This window comes from Triturus cristatus, chromosome 6 (genome assembly GCF_964204655.1).
Source record: "Triturus cristatus chromosome 6, aTriCri1.1, whole genome shotgun sequence".
NCBI classification, from domain to species: domain Eukaryota; kingdom Metazoa; phylum Chordata; class Amphibia; order Caudata; family Salamandridae; genus Triturus; species Triturus cristatus.
The window spans coordinates 1,520,951,489-1,520,973,425 of NC_140589.1; the positions used below are offsets into that span (position 1 = coordinate 1,520,951,489).

The 21,937-nt window shown below is 40.9% G+C and overlaps 1 protein-coding gene across 5 annotated transcripts in view; it reads left to right on the forward strand.

Moving 5' to 3' along the window:
• The window catches only part of PLCB4 (phospholipase C beta 4), a 1,018,018-nt gene that overhangs the window by 970,742 nt on the left and 25,339 nt on the right, over positions 1-21,937 (forward strand). For all 5 annotated transcript variants that reach the window (XM_085612653.1, XM_085612654.1, XM_085612650.1 and 2 more), the window contains 3 exons: positions 7,931-8,032; positions 14,182-14,239; positions 18,144-18,230. In XM_085612653.1, the coding sequence (XP_085468779.1) occupies positions 7,931-8,032; positions 14,182-14,239; positions 18,144-18,230 (247 nt within the window). The remainder of the gene's footprint in view (positions 1-7,930; positions 8,033-14,181; positions 14,240-18,143; positions 18,231-21,937) is intronic.

Genomic DNA, 21,937 nt, shown 5'->3' on the forward strand with positions numbered 1-21,937 from the left:
GTGCAAAAGAGCACTTGTGTGCAACACCAGTGAACGATGCTTCAGGCTCCACACAATTTAAATACATGTTATAACAGCGGTGCAGGGCCACAAAAAGCAGGGCTGCAATGGCAGGGTATTTAACTTACAAATGGGGAGAAAATCACAATGAAAACTTAGGGTCATCAGTATGGGCCATTCATAGGGACTTACTACTTCATGCCAATGGTTTCAACAAAGCTCCGCCCTTTTTTCGTGGTCTTCTGTTTTTCCATTGTCATAGGTTTTATATATTTATTTTCATGTCTTTTATATGTATACGCTGGAAGAGCAGATGAAGTTTGCATGTGCATAATAAAATCCAATTTTTTACTGCTAATCCAACCTACAACCATTTTTTTCGTGCTGGTAACAATAACATGCATAATGATAGATACATGATCAAAGCAAGATATCCTCCATTGGGTTTACGGGCAATTTATCATTATTATTTGTTGAATTATCTTCTTTTTTTTAGCACAATGGAATAATTTTCTTTTTACAATAACAGGGTATTCTGATGTACTCTGAACATACTTTGTGAGAATCCTGTGACATTTGCAGAAAAATGTTTATTGATTTTTTCATTGCAGCTGAATTCTAGTCTAAAAGTTTAGGAATCCATGTTACTTGATTATTAACCCTAAATGTATCATATCCACTGTGAGTGTTTACATGTCTGTCATAACTATTTCAGGTTCATTGAATTTCATGAAAATGGGAAAATATGCTAAGCAAACATTTAATGTGATATAAACTATAAGGTAACATTATGCCCCTAATTTAAGGACAATGACTAGCGTCAAATGGCATGTTTAAGACTATCTGATGCCTAAATTCTGATGATTTTCCAGGTAAAACACAGTGTTATACTGAATAAGCAGCTACCTAAGTCGCTATCATATGAAATCTCTTTATTGATGTCATAAAAATAATTTCACCATTGTTTTATTCATCTTGCTTTCTCAAATTTGCTTAAAAATGCACCATTCGCCCACTCCTTTTTCAAAATTTTCCCGGGGGTGGAAGAACCCCCACCCACCCTCAACCCTCCTTATGACAGTCGGTCTCGCTCGCTACGCTCACTCCCCACAGGCTACTCATCCTGAACCTTTACGCCGTACCACTTTTAAATGTCACCAGCCACCACCGGAATCATCTATTGTTTAGAACCATCCTGAGTATATAATGCTACTTGGAACATGCTATCATTAGAATTATTGACTTATTGATTGAGGCACAGCAGTGGTTTCCAACTAATGATGTAGGAAAACAACATTAGGCTTGAGCTTCCCCTTTGAATAATTGCCCTCTGAAAATGGTAGTGACACAGCTGTCCAAAGGGGAGCAAACTCCTGAGTGCAATTTCAATGGACTATTGCAGGAATAGTGGTGTGATTTTGTTTTGGGTGAGCTATACATACTTTTAATTTAAACAGGTGCATATTTTGAAATGTGGCCATGCAACAAGTTGCAACAAAACTTCCCTCCACAGACCAACAGCTTTTAACCAATTCACATAGAAAAGTAAAGAAAATAAGCCCCAAAAAACTAATCTAGATAAATGATGCCTGAACCTGCAAAGAAACAAGAAATAATTCCCACTAAACCTATATTTCTTGTATATGTCTAAGTAGTACTATGTGTTCTGCACAAAAGGACATTAGACAATAGACATACGCCGAACTTCAAGTGGTCTCAGCCCACAACATTTCAACGGCTGAAAGATAAATTCCTTCCTCGTTGTTTTATTGTTTCTTGTATTGTGTAGTTGTGCTGAGATGTGAAATGCAAGGATTGTATGATAGGTGTGTCGGTTGTAAGTATGAACAAATGCAAGATGGAGGTCTTACATTTTTACATCTCTAGATGTGTATTTTTAGTCTGTGTTAAACAAGGGTGTTATGTAGATGTAAAAGTACTATCAACTTTTCTAAAATAATGAGTATATGAAAACAATATATTTATTGATGAAATTGTGTTGACCTAAAACATAACATCTAAGAAACATAATGAATTAAAAATACTTTTTCTTTTGCTATGTATGTCCATTGTCTAATGTTCCTTCTGTTCAGAACTCATAGTACTACCTAGACATATTGAAGAAATGCAAGTCGAGTGAGAATTTTCTCTTGTTTTGTTTGTTTTTTACCCCCGGTCCCAGCCCTTATATTGCTTGTGAGGGGGTTACCTTTGTGGGTGATGAACCTGTAAATAAATCAATAACAGCAACAAAAAACGAGATTGCCAACAACGTAACCAGAAGATTTCATTTTAATCAAAAGCCTTGAGAGCAACTGGAAGTAAAATAAATTGGCAGTGGCTACAAAGTTGTGGTTCTAATAGCCTTTTAAAATAAAGTGCAACCCAATAAGTCCTTGGGAGCTCAAGTATCAATATCTTATAAGGTAAACTGCTGGCATGTGGATAATTAATTAACTCATTTAGATATCAATAATGCAGGTTGGTGTACAAAAGAACAAATCAAAAACAACCACAACAATCTTATATGAAAAGTACAAACAGAATAGGATATTCCAAAGAAAAGACTTGAATGGTTTTCACTTTAGTCGTAATCAAAGTTATAGGGCTCATACAATAAATATAACCCTCCATATATCAATCATGTCCATTAACACAAAAGAACTTTCTTTAAATCAGGATCGATCAATGTATGTGAAGTTCACTCTCTATAAATATGGGATCAGTCCTTTGTCAACCTCAGTTGATCCGAAGATCCATTAATCATTGCGTGAGAGGAGGAACATACATCAACATTTCAGTTTTGAGTGTTAGATGTACGTGAGGCCATTCTCAGGACATTGGATATTACAGGAGTTTCATGATGACCCACACCAATAAAAGACTACTAAAGAGATCAGAACAAAAGTAGTTAATCATAAAAGTACGCATGTGGAAAGAATATATGATCCAATCATAAATGCTGATAAAATTCACCTGTGTTACACTGCAAACAATTGGTGAAATAAGCCCGACATGCTAAGGAAGATGATAGTTCAGACCAGAAAGATGAGTTAGCTCTTGTGGCCGCCCTGCGTAAGAATTATAAATCAGCAATCAGTAAAGGCAGGAAGGAAATTATTATCGACCAGTGGACTATAATCACAGACACTGCCAAAACCAAGGATAGCAAGGGCTTTTGGAGAGCAGTTTCGCACAAGAGCATTAGATCAAGTAGGCACATCCATTAGCTGTCACATAAAAGGAGAGGAATGGGTGGCACACTTCAGGAAAAATGTATGCTGCTAGTAATGAGAAATGTGGACTGTTAGGTAACAATGACATACCCCCCTTCTTATCTGTTTCCTTGCAGGAAGTTACAGTCACTACTCAGAAGAGCATCAGGGCCCATGACCAGATGGTGTCCCCATTGATAGGATTAAATGCAATGTGAATCTATGGGTGCCACTAGTGACAAATGTTTATAATAGGTTGAGTCATTTTACGATTCCAACTTCCTGCACAACTTCAACAATAGTACAGATTTTTTTTAAAAGGGAGCCTCTCTGAACCTAACTGTTACCGTCTAATTTCATTGATTAACATTCCTAGTAACATTTTTGGTAGAGCCTTATATAACAGGATATTACAATGGGTCAACAAAAGTATTATATTTAATGAGTGCCAGCTTGGTTTTCACAATGGCAAAGGAATGGTGGAATAGTGTCTTAATCTTCTCCAAATTATTGGTAAATACACTGTGGCAAAATGGTCCAACTTATACCTTGCTTTCATCGATCTGTCGATGGCTTTCAATTTTGTTAATAGGTTCAAGCTGTGGCAAATCCTTATCAAAATGGGTCTGGATCAATTACTTGTGCACACCCTAGTATCTTTGCACCGTGAAACCAAAGCATGTGTAAGGTTTGGCAACAATGGGGAAGTATCTAACAATTTTAACATGGGACGTGGGGTGCACCAATGGTGCATGCTTGCCCCTCTATTATTTATCTTATACATAAAACAACCTCAGTCCAGAGAATTCACTCATTTGTGGGTTTCATGGCGCAACTTGGACCAACTTCGCCAAAACTTTCACTGTCATGTGGCTCAAAGCGCATACAATCCTGTCCTATTACAGGAGGGTCAAACATGTTATTAAACACCAGCACTTTCTCTTACTTAGGGGTCACCTTCAATGCCACCGGCTCATGGGCTCCCCAAATTGCGAAGAGTAGAATAAGATTAGCTTACCTTCATCCCCAGGAGGGAGGGCGCTCGCACCTCTGTTCCAAATATACTCTGCCCAGTGCATACCTAGTGTTACTTACGGGGCTGATATTTGGGGAATTAGTGACCCGCATCCGCTTCAGCGGGAATAAAACTATTTTTGTTGGAGAATTCTGATGGTGCCCATATCAACCCTTCATTTTATTTGCCACAAGGAGCTAGCTTTAACCTATCTGTGTGACCAGATACGTGTTCGCCCCCACTTCTATGGACTTTCCATTATGAGCCCAGAAGAAGCATCACCAATGAGGAAAATAATCTTTGATTGTTTGGCCTGTGATAAAGGCCTTTGCATCCCTTGGTTGGCATATGTGAAACAATCATTGGAAGTGACCGGCCTAATAAATATTTTTTCAGAGTTATCCGTTTTACCCAGGCGGGAAGCAAGCACAGGTCCTACTGTGAAAACCATTACAACCTCAAAGAATGCATGAGGAAGTGCACAAACCCAGCGTTGGGAGTTATTTACATTTTAACCCTAGGGTTGTCCTCACTACTTACCTGTGGAACACCAGCAGGAATTGGGAGCACTCTTTTTTATTTCATTTCAGAGCCGGTAAAATGAAATACTTCCTATGCTTCTCTGTGGGTACCAGCACAACGTGGGTTCTAGAGCATGTCCATTTAATAATGTGTCCAAACAATCAATGGTCCATTTGACCTTTTTTTATGATTTTAATCAACTTTACATGCAAATGTATTTTATGCCCCTTATGCAGCTTAGAAATGATCAATAATGGTACCAAGTCTTCTGTCTTTTGCAAGAATTATCTGATGATGAAATTTGCCGTTGTGTAAGTTTGTTTCTTCAGGCAGTTGTATGTGCTAGAAGCACCATGAACTTTGACTAACTATGCGTACTCACAAATTTTAGAGCTGTTGTTTTATCCATGTTTTATGTTTTTATCTCATGGTTTTATGAAACATACTAGCCGTTGACTATTTTCTTCTTGCATGTACTTATATTCCTTTTATGGCTGTTTGTCAGTCGAATAAAGCTGTTTTCTGATTCTGATTCTGAACTATCTTTGGCTATCTTTTGATTCATTGTTTTGGACACTAACCTGCATTTTTGATATCTCTGTGAGTTCATAAATGATCCCCTTGTCAGCAGTTTACTTTATAAGTGTTTCTAATAGCTGCAGTGATCAATCAAGTACAAACCCCGGGACAGACTAGAACTGTGGCCGCCGGTGATTAACAGCAGAACTATTGACTTGGGAAACTAATGGCGTTGTAAGGGCTCTGGTAAAGTGATTATTGCATGCATATGAGCTCATAGGGTGGCTTGGACATTGCCAGGAGAGAGTGGGGAGGATTAGAATAATGTAATTATGGTGCCCAAAATTTCATGCCAAGAAGGCTGAGCTTGTCCTGCAGGACCAGCAATTTTGCTGGTGATGTAAATTTAAAAGACTGTTCAGTGTAAACCACACAGTGTTGCCCATTTTTGTTAGTAAATGTACAAAATGAAAGATGTCTCACATGCGAAAATTATCCACTGGGCAAGAGATCCCACAGGCATGAAAATTCTCCTGAAAGGACTCAATTAAAAATATGTACCTTCTTACTTTTATTACTAACTATATTACAATCCCTAGTTGGTTTCGTTTCAGCATCTGGACTTTGTCATCGAAAATTGCTACTTGGCATGATCTTAAAACCCAAATGAATCAGAATAGAGCTGTGGCCTTCATACAGCTTAACCTTTCAACAGCCTTTTGCACAATTTATTACCCGACCAACCTGTCGCCTCTGTGATTTTCACATTCATAAGGCCTGGGATCAAAAATTCTAATTGCTCCAAATTTATCTCCAGTTCATCTTACTCATTCTCTCTTATCGCCACTTCAACCCCTCACATCTAACCACTATGCAGGGCTTCCCTTCACCACTACTCATTGCAAGTCATCATCAAATTCAAACATAATCAGACCTCGTCTCTTATGAATATGACATCATTGGAATCAAGACCTGGATAAAAGGAAACCATCTGAAGCTCAATGCCATCAAGAATGAAATCCTGACCTGGGCAGCTATACCATGTGCATTGACATAGTCTTTGTGGCCTGATGAGCTGGACCTTCACCTACTCTTGTATCTTCAGTAAAATGTCTCAGAGATATATGGATGTTTGACCAGAATCAACTTCGTGGTCGCATTTTCCTTCCGCATTCTGACTGCTCATCCCAATTTTTCTGTTCCCTTTTGTTCGATTTTGTTTTACTAGGTTGAGGCCACCACTGCACTAGTGCCCTCACACCTTGCCTATGCCAGTGGTTTTTACCTAAAGAGCACTGGAATATGTCCTGTAAAGACTCCAAAGTGTCCCAAATACTGTGCTGAGCCTGCTACTGCATTTCAGCCTTGCCACCTTGTCATAACAGTATATGCTCTAAACTGCCTTCCTGTAGCTGAGTCTCCTTCAAAATCCTCTACATTGCCCACCATGCCCTCTAGGCATTGGGCCAAGCTCCCTTCAAAGAAGACTCTGGATCTACCACCCAACACATAGCCTGTGCTCAAAGTTTTAGCCATTGATACGTAGGCTTCAACAAGTCTCTACCCAGAGGCTCTTTTGAAACTGTGAAACAATGATACTGTCTTCTAGCCCTACTCTGAAATATTGATGGTCTACTTAACTTCCTTAAGACCATCAAGACATGGTTCTTTCCACACGTGGTTGACCTGCCAGACCTGGACGAAGTGGACGACAGCTATAATTGTATCGGGGGGTGTAGTCCTAAAGAGAGCGGACCCTCCAAAATCATTGCTTTCGGCATCGGGTTAGCGCCAAGCAACCAATGGGAGAGCGGTCAGCAGCTCTCGCATTAGGAAAACCACATCCTGTTACCTTTAAACGAAGCAGGAGGACAGACAGAAGGGTGGGTGGGACCTATGCGAATGTCCAGTTATCATCCTTTTTTAAATGTGGCCCTTAGTCTTGAAGAAAATGTTTGCTTGAAAAACGAGCAGTTTAATAGGTATGTTACAGATATTCTAGTCTGTCAGTATATTAAGAAATTGCACATTGGTAACAATGTATTTTCGGGAAATGTTGTATGAGGAAATGGAGAAGTCTATATTTTTGAAATTGGACACATTAAATGTTATTTATTTTATTTTGAGAGTTTTATAAATCGCCAACATGACCCGATGTACATGTATGGTCACTTGATGTGTAGCCTAAACAAAGGTTTGAGCTCCCTGAGCTAGTTTCCACGAGATACGAAGAATATGCAAAGGAAGTTAAAACCATATGCATGATAAATATTGCTATTGACAGGTGAGTAACGTCTTCTTCTCAACGTGATTGAAAAGTACCTTTATAAGTAAGATAAATAAAGCAATTTGCTGGCAGCTTTCAGTCATATGCTTTTTAAAGTCTGATGCATTCCGTCTAAGTACACAATAAAAAAATACAGCACATTATAAGTTGTGACATCTCTGGGGATTGCTAAGTGCTTTTTTCAAACAATTGCGCATTGCGGCATGGAGACACGCTGCCCCGTTTTTGTATATTGTTTTTGTAATGCTCCAGAGGCCCCATTTGCAATGCTACACACCTGACATGCAGAAAGATTCCAAGAACAGCCTACATATTTGCAACTGGATCTTAATCGAATATTGTAAAATCAATTTTATGTTTATGTCCTTTTAGGGAAGGCAAGGAGATGCGTGCCAACCAAGCAAAGATTTCAATGGAAAACAGCAAAGCCATCAGCCAGGATAAGTCCATCAAAAACAAAGCAGAAAGAGAGAGGTGAGTTGAGTTGAGGTTATCAAATGAGGAGAATGTGTACTCTATTAAATCTAGCCTGGCAGCACAAACAGAGCATCTGAGGTTTTACGTATTTATACAACGCACATGCGTTGATTCTGTTTAATTGATTGGATATGAAAAAGTGTATCCCTTTTTTAAAGCAAAAAGAAAATTGATACACAGCATTCGGTTCGGGCATTTCAGAATCTTTATATCCCTTCCTGTTCTTCAGATCTTAACACATCATGTTTAATAGTGGTGGGGAAGTAGAGGGAAGCCTGCCACCTCCAGGTCCAGCACCTACAAGAATTCCTTGAAAAGAAGTTCTGTGCAGCAAACATGCATGATGATACCTCAGGATATTCAAGAGTGCGTGGTGGAGTGGAGGGGGCAGCTGATATTGCACACTTGGTTGTGTATCATAGCGTTTCGCAACCTTGGTGTTTTGCTAGAGAAGGATCTGTCTGCCTCCTTACTTGTTCTTGGTGAATGTAGTTTGCTACCGCTTTACCTTGGCTAGAAAACTGACTATTCTGGGTTTGTTGAGTCCTTTGTGGTGGCAAATGATTAGATAAATGTACTGAAGGCGAGTCATGATGGGTGGACGATCCAATACAATTCGGGAATGGGGAAAGAATATCAGAAAATGCTTCTTAGGTAGGCACTGTCAATTGACAAATATACTCTGCTTGAAATTGAAGAATGTTAGTGTGGGCATTTGCTAAAAGTATGTTTCTACTCAGGGTACCCAGAAGGCGTGACTTTAATGTGCACTGTATAAGCAATTTAAATATTTGTAGTAAGTAGGTGTGGCTGATGGCGGAGACAGTGGCATGTGTGCAGTCCCATACCAATTGATAAATAGGACCAAACCCGTATGCCTAATAACAGAACCAGGGTATAACGCAGAAATAGTAAAACGGTTCTGTGCGTCTCTTTCCACATATCACTATGAAATTATCCTTCAATAGACTTTCTCTCAACATCACCAAAGTATTTGTTCTCCAAATAGGTGTTTTATATCACATACAGTTTTCAGTGGTACAGACGGCTCAGTGCTCTTAGGGTCAGTGAAATGAAATAATAACAAGCATTTACAATGCAACGGTCTCGGCATTGTTAAAGTTAGAGCTATTGGCATTGCTCATGACAATGCCGTTTCTTTAAATGTTTTAAAAACAAAAACATAAACAAAAATAATGTCATGAGCAATGCCAATAGCTCTAACTTTACCAATGCCGAGACCATTGCATTGTAAATGCTTGTTCTCATCTTCCTCCTCTTGTCTCTCACCTTTGATTCACTCACTTCAGCAGCCTCCTCTGTATTCAACAACTTCTGCGCTTCGCGGTCGACCGCCGCAGCGTCATTGGCTGCTAGTATCACTGACGTCACACTAAGAGAGGCGAGTGTTGAATAGCATGGGCACAAAGAAAACGGGGATACTAAGAAAACGAAGAACACGAGATAGGGTGGCAAACGGAAGAGAGTACGTTAAATTCATTGTAACAGGAAAATACTGGTCATTTTTCAATGTAATCTCTTTTCGTCTCACTAGTGAAGTTCCGCTTGCACTGAGTGTATGCACAGTCCATACTGAGAGGACCCGACGTGGGAGACTGCAGTGAGTCAAGATCTCCCTGTCGCTCTACATACTGAGTGCCAGAGGAGGCTGGACGCACGCTTGCAAAATTAGGGACAGAAGTCTATACATAGCAGGCAGCGTGTTGCAATACACACCTCAGATTTGTTTTTGTGTCTTGTAAATGTCCACAGGTGCTTTCTTTGTCTAGTGCACGCACAATCGCCGTAAATGTCTACAACACGATTGTGAAAAAGGTAAACGTTGTGAAATGTTTATAGTTTGTTGATCGGCAGTTGTGCTGCACGTCTATGAACGACTATTTGATCTGTCAGTGGCGAGGAAACCTGGCGATTAGAGAAACCCGCGGTTCACCTTTGGTCGCAGGGCAAGATTCGAACCGTCGTGTGAACTTTGGTGTAAGAAAACAGCAGCACTCGATCCACCAGGCGTGGATAAGCCCCCTTACCGGGACACAAACGCAGAGGGGTTTTAATGCATGTGTACCGATCACAATGTGCTCTTTGTCTGCTACAGCCGACAACATCTTTCCGTTGCACAGAGCACCTGAAAGTGGATTTCAATGCCAACACCTGCTGGATAGTAGGGTGTGGGAATTTGTAATTGCATTTATATAGCGCGAATATGACACGCCCCTCTTTCTACACACCCCACGTGCCTCTTGCTGGAGGAGGATGTAAACATCCCCGTGTTGGAAGCAGTATCCAGCAGCTCTGCAGTGGCGTCAACATTTTGTTGAGTGCTCCATAATGACTGAACTAATAGTGTACGACGCGCGGGCTCAACACGAGTCTATGGTTAACTATTGTAACTGATTGGAAACAACAACACCTGCGTTACAGAGAGGGGCGTGACTCAAAAGACTGCGCTTTCACAATTGTAAACCTTCGGCAAATGTTGTCTGCATACCAGTGAACACTGTCTGATTGTGTGATCATGTTGATGGTACATACATGATTATGGACAGTGTGTGGCTTCATACACTTGTACCACGTGTCGTGAGTACATGATCGTATGATTAGCGCGGAAGGAGGGATGTGGCAGAACAGGGCAATGAAGAGTATCTGAGGCAATGGCAGGGGTGGGTGGCTTTGATGCGGGGGAACCGGGTTCAAGCCAGCGCTCTGATACCTTTGGAGTGCCTGTACAAAAGTTTAAAATCACAGAGAGAGAGACACAACTGCCTTTCTCCGAGGCGAAGCAGAAATGCCTCGGAGAAAGGCAGCGGAGCTTTCGGATTCGGGGGCGTGTTCTCCTCCTGCCATTGGCTGGAGGAGATAATTAGATTTCTTGAAAAAAACACGCCCCCGAATCCGAAAAGGACGGGGCCTGTTCGGAGTGACGGACTTCTTCTCCAATGGCTGGCCAGCATTCAAGAGGCCAGCCAATGGAGAACAGGGGAGAAGAGGGGCGGGTTCAAGCCCCTCTTCTCCAAGTCATTAAATCTCCGACTTCCGGTTCTGCCTTCGGCAGACCGGCGGTCCTCGACCTAAAAAGGATTCATATATACAATCGGGATGTCACAACATTTATATATAGATCCTCAGTATTCCTATTACTATGATAAGTCCATTGGACATTAGATAATCCCTGGTACAGTGTCCACATTTCGACCCATCCCCAAGTTAAAGTGGGTCTCCTCAGGGCATACACATGCAATCTAGGATAGAATGTAGAGAGAGGCTATGTACTTCATGGACCTGACACATGCGTTCAGTTTTACCATTAATCAAAACATTGTAACATACCTTCGCGCTGTGTGTGTATCCGTCACTTGGGGTGTATCTATTTGTTATACCTCTATAGTTGGCTTCTTGATCTCAGCTTGAGAGAATGGACATGAATGTATCAATGCATAGTCACAATTGTCTATACACTACAATAAATACCATTATTTATCAGTCATTATTGAAGGTCATTCGGTGCTTATGAAGCTGTAAACCACTTATGGGCAATATGACAAAATCATAGTAAGGCCACCTAAAGTCCAGGCTATCAACAGGCCTCTGTGCCATAACCCATATCTTGGTCCCATAGTCCTGGGTCACTTATAGATCTATCAAGCATGTCGTCTTTGTTTCAGTGGCATGATAAGATGTCAAAAGGGGTTATGTAATAGTATCAGGCAGAACAATATGGTATGTTACAATGTTTTGATTAATGGTAAAACTGGACTTATGTTAATGTTAACGGGATTTATAAAAGCGTACGAATACCCGGAGGTGTCTTGGCGCTAGGGACACAGAAAGCCTACGCAGCGTCTAGTCCTGGAACAGCCAGGTCTTTAACCTTCTCCTGAAGCTGGATAGGGATCTTGCACTTCTGAGTTCAATTGGAAGAGTACTCCAAAGTTTGGAGGTGTCATAATGGAAACTGCGGCCAACCCAGTGCGAGGTACGAATTCTGGGAACTGTTAAGAGTCTGGCCTCTGCAGACCGGAGGTGTCTTGTAGGTTTATAGAATACAAAGAGGTTCTGGAGAAAGGAGGGACCTGTGCGATTCAGTGCCTTGTAGGCCAGACACAACGCCTTGAATGTAATACACTGATGCACAGGGAGCCAGTGCAACTTACGAATCTCATTTGATACCGATTTATGCCTGGGGATGTGTCAGGTCCATGAAGTAAATAGCCTCTCCCTCTACGTTATACCCTATAGGTGATGTGCCAGACAGCAAGTGTATGTCCTAGTAGTTCTATTTTAGCCCTATGGCAATGCAGGCTGCTGCATTTAGCAATCACTGTAGCTCCACAACAATTTGCTATTGAGGACTTCACACCATTCATATTCCTTCCTGGGTTCTAAAAGATAGACTTTTATCAGTATCTGAAGGTGAAATTAGCCAGTTTTCATCATGTTTGCTATATGCGCTAGCAAAGTCAAGTTTGCATCCAGGGAAGCTCCCAAAAATTCCCATTTGCCACTGTAGCTACTAATGCTCCAAGTGTTTTTAGCCAATCTTGGATTGGAAGAGTTGTTTTTGGTGCACCAAAACCAAGATGAACTTATTTGATAAAATTGGTCGGCTCCCATTTGTCCATAATTTTTACCTAGGCAGAGAAATCTTGTAAGCTCTTCTCTCCTGGCTTGATGAACTCTTGCAGCTGACTGAAGTGGCTGGGCAGAGCCAGCATAGTTCTAACATTCAATGTCCTTGTTATGTAGATATTTTACAAGTAAGACTGTATCGAGATTAAAAAGGTAGGAGACAGAAAAGTACTCTGGAGCTCAGACAGAAACAGATGTAATACAGTTGTCTGCTTACTATCTTTCAAGAAGGATTTCATCCATTTCAATGCCAAGTTGTTAACCATATATTGTTTTAGTTTGCTCAGCAAGGTGCCAGGGTCTGAAGTGTAGGACGTTGTTAGCAGGTCCAAAAGCACCAATGCTGTGGCCTCACCCTTGTCTGAATTATCATTGAAAATTGCAATACTCATTAACTCTCTGTAGTCAAAAAGCAGTTTGGGGAGGAATCTGAATATTGTTGCCTTCCTTACATTTCTGGAATTAGGACAGGCTGTGAACCATCACCATTGAACAGAGAAAATGTTCTCATGATTATATGAAACATATTTAGTGATAATCTCTGCTATGCACAATAGTCACTTTTTAATCAAAATACTGGACACAATTTCAAAGGTAATCCACAATGACTATGCTGTAAAGTCCCCCCCTTTCTTTGAGACATTTGTGTTATATCGTGTATACCACATTAGCACACACTACTGCATTGTAGTGCAGAGATACATAGCAAGCACTGGCAAAACCAATAGGCCTGGGTTTAGTGTCCTAACTTGTACAGTGTAAGCCCATTAAAGCAGGACAAGAAATGAAAAGTGGACTATATTAAAGACTCTCGTCTTCAATGCAGTCCTGTTGTTGTTTGTACTTCCAATAGGGAAGGCTACAGTTGTAAAGTAGTTCCTCATGCAGTTCAATGAAGCACTCAAGTGGAGGTGACTGATGCTCCCAATCAGTGAATAGCATCAGGTGAAAGATAATTACTTCACTGGGCTGAGCCAAGATGGGATTGACAAAGTGTCAGTCCAATGGCTGAAAGAGGCTGGTTGAAGAATGCCATTGATTGAAAGGGGCAGACCCAAAGCTCATTCTGTCTTTATTGTAAGCAGAATGTCTGTCTGACAGCTGTTCTCTCAAAACTAGCCCTAAAAACTAATGTTAGCATCATGTATTTACATTGTTTAAAGATTTTTTCTTTCATATACTCCGTTTGAAATAAATTTTTGTATGAATAAAGTAAATCCAGAATGCCCCATTCTACGTCTTCTACAAATGCAATACCTAGTGGGTGTGGTAATGCTTTTGATAGTAGCTTTGTTAATACTTTTGATAATAACTTTTAGATGTGATTGAAACTGCTTTAGCATTGATTTTTGTAATTGATAATCTTTCTGCTAGGGTGGCTAAAATAGCTTACAGTACTTTATATATATTAACATAGATTAAATAAATAACGATGTGGCAAACGAGATTGTTACTGATATGAATATTTGAGACATTTGCTCACTGTTGCTTTCTTTTAGGCGGGTACGGGAGTTGAACAGCACAAACACAAAGAAGTTTCTTGATGAGAGGAAGAGGGTATGTATTAACTTGGCAATGTGTTTATTACACAAGTCAACAATGATGCAACGTAAGGTTTGCCTTCCCTGGAATCCAAGTGTGTATTGAGTTCTAATCTGCTTGTCAAGGCTGTGAGTTCTAATCTACATACCAAAACACCTACAGCAGAATTATGTTCTTGGTGTATTCTGACATGGTGGAATGAAGGGCAGAAAAGAAGGAACTGAGAAACGTAGATCCTCTCATGGCTCTTTCCATCTAAGGAGTAAGAAGAAAAGGCAAGGTTGGAGATAAGTTGTAATTAGAAGTTGTCCAATGTCAACCAGAGAGAGAAAATACAATCGAACGTCACAGGTCATATGTGAATTCTTGTCACATACTTTTCTGCAGCATAGATATGACAGTAAACAACAAGTGGGGTATTCTCATATTGGGCTGTGCTGTTGTCATCCATTAGTACGTTGCTTAAACTGTGTTGTTGTCACTTGCCATGCTAGAGTAGTGCATGCATGATCAATGTGCCAGTGCTCGAGCTAGTGGTGTGCTGGCCCATTTTGTTAGGTACTGTGGGTAGTGCTATTCTCATAGTGCCTCCCTAGTATGTGCAGTGGTGTGCCTTTCTGCTGCTGCATGCTGCATGCTGCAGAGCAGGCACATCTAGCTTGTGGTACTTGATTTCCCAGATTTGTACATGCTAATAGGCTTGGCTGGTGCCCAAAGAGGCATTTGTATAAATATTGTAATACTTGTTGGAGCACCCATCTTAGAAAAACATTTAAACACATACCTGTATTTTGAACAGGTATGTCTCTACACTCTTCCTAACTCTCCATAATTGGTGGTCACTTTGGTGTCAAGTAGCCAGTATACAATGACATTTAAAAGGCAGCTCATGGCCAAACCAAAACAAGGCCTATCCAGAGCAGATGTAAGACTGGACATACGCACTGCTGCTGTGGCATGAGGCAGTTTTGTTTCATGCGGATGACCCACATCATGGGCAGGAGCTTAGTGGCCTGTAAGCCCAGTTTTCGTTGAAACTGTGACTGCTGTATACAATATGCCCTTAAGTTGAAAGTATGGTATCTGAAGGACTGTGTAGAACTGTTAATAGTTGAAGCAATGCAATAAAACCTCCCTTGTTACCAGTTAAATGAAACTGTCTGTTGCTGATTTTAAAGATATTAATAATAATCCACATTTGTAAAGCGTGAACAATCACCCATAAGGGTCTCTAGGCGCTGGGGGCCGTCGGGAAGATTAAGCAAGCTGTTGCCCAGAGTCACATGGTGCTGGGCTAATCTGCTGCCGGCGCCGGGAAATGAACCATGATCCCCAGATTCCGGAGTCAGTCGCCCTAGCCACGGCGCCACACCTCTTCCATTAAGAGGTGTTAACAGTGCACAGGCACCTGAAAGTGTACTACAGTGGTACACTCAAGTGTACCATTGTATTACACTATACATTATACAGGTGCAGTCAATAAAAATATTGAGATATACAATGCCCTACAGCAATTTGTCCACATCACTGTACACTCTAACAAAGTATCTCCTACAGTGTATAATCAAAAATGTGTTGTACAAAAGACAATGTAAAAATGTACATTAAAAGGGACAAATATTTTCAGCTTCTACGCCTATAACTATATTTGTATCAGATTTAATATTGCAGCATTCAAAAACCTGCTATCACTGTTTAAGGTGGCATTTAATCTGGCGGCTGTGATACATCTTGCCTAAAAGTATTCTGGTGAATTAGATTATCCACCAGTCTTTTATATGATTGGGACATAGATATATGTGAACTGTATCAGGTAAAGTGAGCACTGCAAGTGCTAATTTAAGCCATGGTGATCTGTCACATAAAGGGAGCAATAGAAGCACTAAGTTAAGGCTCAGTTTCTACCAGAGGTTTGGACTGACTTTTGGCTTAACTTGGGGCTTGATTTGAAGAGCTGCAGAAGTGCTAATTTGCCACTACAGTCAGTGGTAAATGTGCTTTTTTGCCATTAGAACTTTTAAGGCATGTGCTGCTTTAGGCTGCAAATGTCACAACCTATGATGATATATGTAAACAACACATTAACATACATAAAGAAGCACAACAACACAATTAAAACACAAACAGGCACAATAAAACATTCATAATATAACACATATAAAGCAGCACAAAAACAAAAGAAACCATCCCACCAGGTTCAGACTTCTGTTTTCATAAGGTGGTAAAGGGTTTTGGGACTAATTTTGGACTAAGCACTGCCTTATCTTACCACCAAATACATGTAACATTTTTTGTGCTGACGTTTGACTTAAATAGTTAAAAACCAAGAGTAGCACTATTGTACCACCTACGACAGTGATAAAATGTTGTTTGTCACCGGAACCTTAAAGGCTTGTGCTGGTTTTGGCTGCAAATGTAACAGCATGTTTTGAACATACGTAACACAACAAAAACAGAATATAACTCAATAAGATAACAAATGAAAGTAACACAATTAAAATATAAGAGACCATGTCAAACAAAGCAGTCAAAACAGAATGCATCACATCAGCCACTCTATAAGAAAATGTCACATTGCAGTAATGCAGCACAAAAACATAACAGGAAGAAAAAACAACAGACAGCACAGCAAAGTGTCACACAACAATTATGCACCAACATTTACCATTTCACTAATCTTGTTTTCATAATACAGTGATAAAGGGTGTTTAAACTCAGCAATGCCTTCACTTGCCACCAAGGACATAAACGTTGTGCTAGTCAAAAATATTTTTTTATCCAGCCTATATATCTCTTCTGCAACCGACCTTTCCATCATATCCTTGATCCTTTCTTGCAAATTGTAAATGTGATCTGCAATCCGGTGTATTGCTAGCCTCCTTTTAGCTAACAATGATACAAACCTTGCAACTACTTCACATACTCAGAAGTGCCTTTGTGAATTGGCCCCATAATTTGGATCATATGCGAGAATGAAAATGGCTCTCATGTATGCCAAAAGAGGAATAATAAATGAAGCCACCAAAACTGAAACATTAATTTAGGGTTTGCCTAAAGGCCAATTCACAAAGACATTTATGAACATCAGTACTACTTCATGTTCTCATAAATGCCCTTTAGATCCGATTAAAAAAGATGTTGGTGTTAGTGGTTCTGACTTACTCTTGCAGCACTCATCGCTCACTCCTGGATGCCAGGAGTAAGCCAGTTGTAGGGTTTTGCAAATCAAACCATTTGGGAATTGACCTCCTATTTTTCATCCTGTCTTGAAAAACCAACTGACAAACTACATACGTTTTCAGATGACTGGTGCAAGTTCTTATAACTTCATTCCAGATGTTGAAGATACACTTAAGTGTGTTTCTGTTCTTAATAAAACTAGATGCCAAAACATAATTCCCCAAGATGTGTTCACAAACACTAGGCAGCAGATGTTTACATGAAAGCATTTTGGAGTGGTGTCACTTTAGATCCTCTGTAAAGCACTGTAAATACTTTTTGTCACGTTAGTTATTAATTTTTTATAACACACACTGCAAAAATGTAACAATGCAGCCCTGTATATAAAAACAGGAATATATATGCCCAATTTGGCATTTTCCACCATTACTTTGAAATGTTGGTAAGTTTTAATAACTTTTAATCAATAAAAAAGTGATGCAGCTCAGCATTACCACTGTCACATTATGTGTGATGCGTGTTCCTTTCACATACCACTAACATCCATCCAGTGGCAACTGAGGCATTGTTATCAAGTGGTGTATGGTGTACTGTGAAAGTAGGAGGTACCACGGAGTGTGGCATAGGTTACCTATTCACCTGTTGTAGATAAATTCCAGAAACGTACAAATTAAGTACTTTTTCATAGTCAGTTATTATGTAATACATATTTGCTTATAGTTTTTAACTTCACTTTCAGCTGGCAGCAAAGCAGGCAAAAGAAATGGAGCAGTTGAAAAAAGCACAGCTTGAGCATTTGGAGATGTTGGAGAAGCAGAATGAACAGGTACCCAACATGCAAACAATAAAAAAACACATATTGGCAAAGCCAATAAGACACGCTATTTTAAGAATGCCCGTAATATATGAATAAACAATTACCTACATTATGCCAGTGCAGTCCGTTGACATTTCTTGTTTCGGCAGCCCTTGCAAGGAGGATGCTCAATGCAGAATCACCCATTGATTGAACGCCATTGAAACACACAGGTGTGTCAGAAGTGGTGCTGCTTGACATGGCACTGTTTATGCCGACACGGTCAGAACTATCACTCAATCAGGCATAGACTACTGTTTACTGTCACTCCATATGCAAAACTTAGAATGTCTGTGCTGGCAAATTGCAAAACCAATTAAGTTTGACTTGTAACTGAAAGTGCCTGGATGCTTCCATCCATTAAATCACTCATCCATTAATCCATGGCCTCAATCACTCATAATTGCACTCAGTAATGCGCCCTTGCTCTCATGCATCTATTCATTGACCCATTGACTGAGTCTTGCTTTCATTCATCCACTCATCCATCCACAATACCACACACACACACTCACCTATCAAGCAAGGGGCTATGTCAGGTATCCAACGGACCTATTGGCATTGCAGTTAGTCTGTGAGGGGTGTGAGAGTAATTCCAGTAATGTATGATTTCTAATTGTGTGAGCATTGTGGGAGTACTGTTGGTAGTATGAGGCTGCTAGTGGTTGATGGGTGTTAGTGCTGTCAGTAGTGAGTGACTGGTAGTCTTTATGGTGTGTGAGAGGGCTGTAAGTAGTGTATGACAGCTAGCCTGAGAGTGTAACTGCTAATCTGTGAGGGGTGTGGAAGTGCTGTCTGTTGTCAGAGATTGCTAGTTTGTCAGGGGGTGAATGTTCTCAGTAGTGTGTGACTGCTAATCTGTGAGTGTGAGTGTGACTACTAGTCTGTGAAGATTGTGAGAGTGCTGTGAATGATGCATGGCTGTTAGATTGTGAGCGAGACTGCTTGTTTGTGGGTGGTGTGAACGTACTGAGTGTAGTGAGAGTTTGCTAGCCTGTCAGGGGTGTGAGTGCTGTAAAACTAATACTTTGTCAGGAGTTTGAGAGTGCTCTTACAACAAAGGTAAATTGTTCTTCGGAGCGAATCCACACACATTCTTTAGGACCTGAGCCTTGGAAGGATAGCTGTAATGTAGGTGCAGTTAACCAAATGTAATCCTGTACAGACATTTACGGGTATATGTATAAGAATGTGGCAAAGGGTGTTGTTAAGTCAAGAAGGCTAACGATACGCTTTGTCACTTTAGAAACGCAGGGCTGAATCATATTTACTAGAATATGTCACAGCCCTGCATTTCCCCCTGCGCTGGCATAGCACCAATGCAGGCACCATAGTGCAAGGGTGCCTATGTCGAGGGTAAGTTTATTTATGTGTAGGAAGGCCCCCCGCAATCTTTAAATGCTGTTTTGCAACTTCTATGTGTGCTGCTTAATTCAGCACACATAGAAGTTGCAAAACTGCATTTCTGTTATATGATTGTTTATGTGCAGGAAGGTCCACCTGCCTGCACATAAACAATCATTGGCGTTTTGCTGTTTCTATGTGGGCTGCCCAAGGCAGCACACATGGAAACAGCAGACTTGAGGAGAAATAAAGCATTTCTCCTCGTTTTGCCTGTTTAAGACCAGGTTTTCCCTGGTCTTAATTCTGGCGCTGCCTCCTATTTGCTCTGCTCTTATAAATAGGGAGCAGCATCAAAATCAATGGGTGTTGTGGTGGAACGCCCACCACAGCACCCATTGCCCGCCCCTTTCACGCTAAGTGTAGCATGAAAGGGGACCTTATTTACAAGGCAGCGTTAAGCCACGTTAAGTGGCTTAACGCTGCCTTGTAAATAATGCAAAGCTCCTATTGCCATCACAACATCACTAAAAGTGATGTTGTGGTGGTAATAGGGGCTTGTAAATATGCCCCTTAATTTCTAGGGGGGTAGGGTGGGTGAGTGCTGTGAGACTGCTTCTCTTTGAGGAGTATGAGCGTGGTCTTTCTATAAATAAACGGACTGGATGTGACCCTCTCTAAATAAAGATACTCCGTTTCTGGAGTTCATCCACCTTAGGAGAAACATGCTTTCTTCCTGAATTGAGCCTGGAAAGAAGAGCTTTAAAAGGTGTTCAGTTAGCAAAATTATAAAAAATCATAATACGGTGACTCATTGTGGCGTGTACATAAAGAAAGAGCAGCGCTAATTAAATGTACAGCTTATTCCCCTGTCTCCCCATCCACCATTATAGCGTTGCATCACATACAGATGGTTGTCTGAATCCAGCACCAAGTCTTTATTCATAGGATTCCCTAAAGACATTGCATAGTTACCTTCCCAATTGACCTGGTAGACACAGGAACTGCCAATTATCCATATGATACACATTTAGGGCCAGATTTATCAAGGTTTTGCGTCAACCTTGCGCCTCGCAAGGGGTCCAAGGGCAATAAGCCTAAGTGAGGTTTATCAAGCCAAGCAAAGCCACAGTCCGTGGCCCTGCATGGCTTGATAAATTTAGAGTAATGCACGGCTGCGCAAATCACTTGCAATATCTGCCCCATGGAGGCATTCCATAGGTGGAGCCTGGGTGTTCCCATGCATCCACCATTAGATTTTGGTGCACTCTCAGATTTACCATTGGTGGTAGCCCTGGAAATGTGTCAAAATGTTACACCTCTCCAGGTGAGGCGGAATGAGGAGAAATATCTTTATTTCTCCTTGTTTTTATTTCTTTGTGTGCTGCATTCTGCAACACACATAGGAGGAAAATGCCTCTTAGGATTGTTTTTTTGCAGAAAGGTATGCCTTCCTGCACAAAAATAATCCTGCTTACAATGCAGGCGCCCTTGCACCATGAAACACGAGTGCCCGTGTTGGCGCTAGGCAGACAAAAGTGCGCCAGCACTAGGAAAAGACAGGAATGCTCTGTATAATGGTAAATACGGTGCATTCTTCCCTTCCACGCAGTGCAGCACAGCAAGGTGGGGAGAGGATGTAGCCTTACGGCTAGAGCGGTCGACCTCGAAGCTGGGGAACCGGGTTCGAGTATCGGCAACTATGCTCAACATCCTGTGATTCTGGACAAATCACTTAATCTCCCAGTGCCTAACAAAAAAATGAATGTGTCCTTCAGTAACAAAACTGGTGCTCATGTAAAGTGCTTTGATACCCGATGTCTCGAGTCTATTCGCGCTATATAAAACTCATTAATTTGTTTTTTAAAAGATGGCTTGCTGCATTGCGCTGAGTGAAAGAATGATAAATCTGTCCCTTAATGTCACAGTCCTGCTTTCATCTATACCCACTGCTATGTCTTACATAAAAATAAAAGGCTGCAGGTTTTGGCAGGGATCGTTGTGAAAGCCCAGAAAGGAAACATCTTTACTTAAAAGAAGAAATCAGATAAACAGCTGCAGTCCTACACATATATTAACAGCTTTAGTGTGTTGCTTGACCCATTCACATCATCGTCGCTACCTTCAAAGCCAGGATGTGAGGGAGAAAGCAACCATCATGACCAGCGTTTGATTTTTTTTGTCATGCTGTGATGAACAGTGCCCCATTTCCATTGCTGTCTCTCTCTAGTAGATCTCTGCATGGGGACCACACTGGGCCGACACCCACAAGTTGGGATCAGCTCCACTGGACACCAGGGAAACTGTGGCCCCCTGTGCATGGGTCTGTGCTCCAC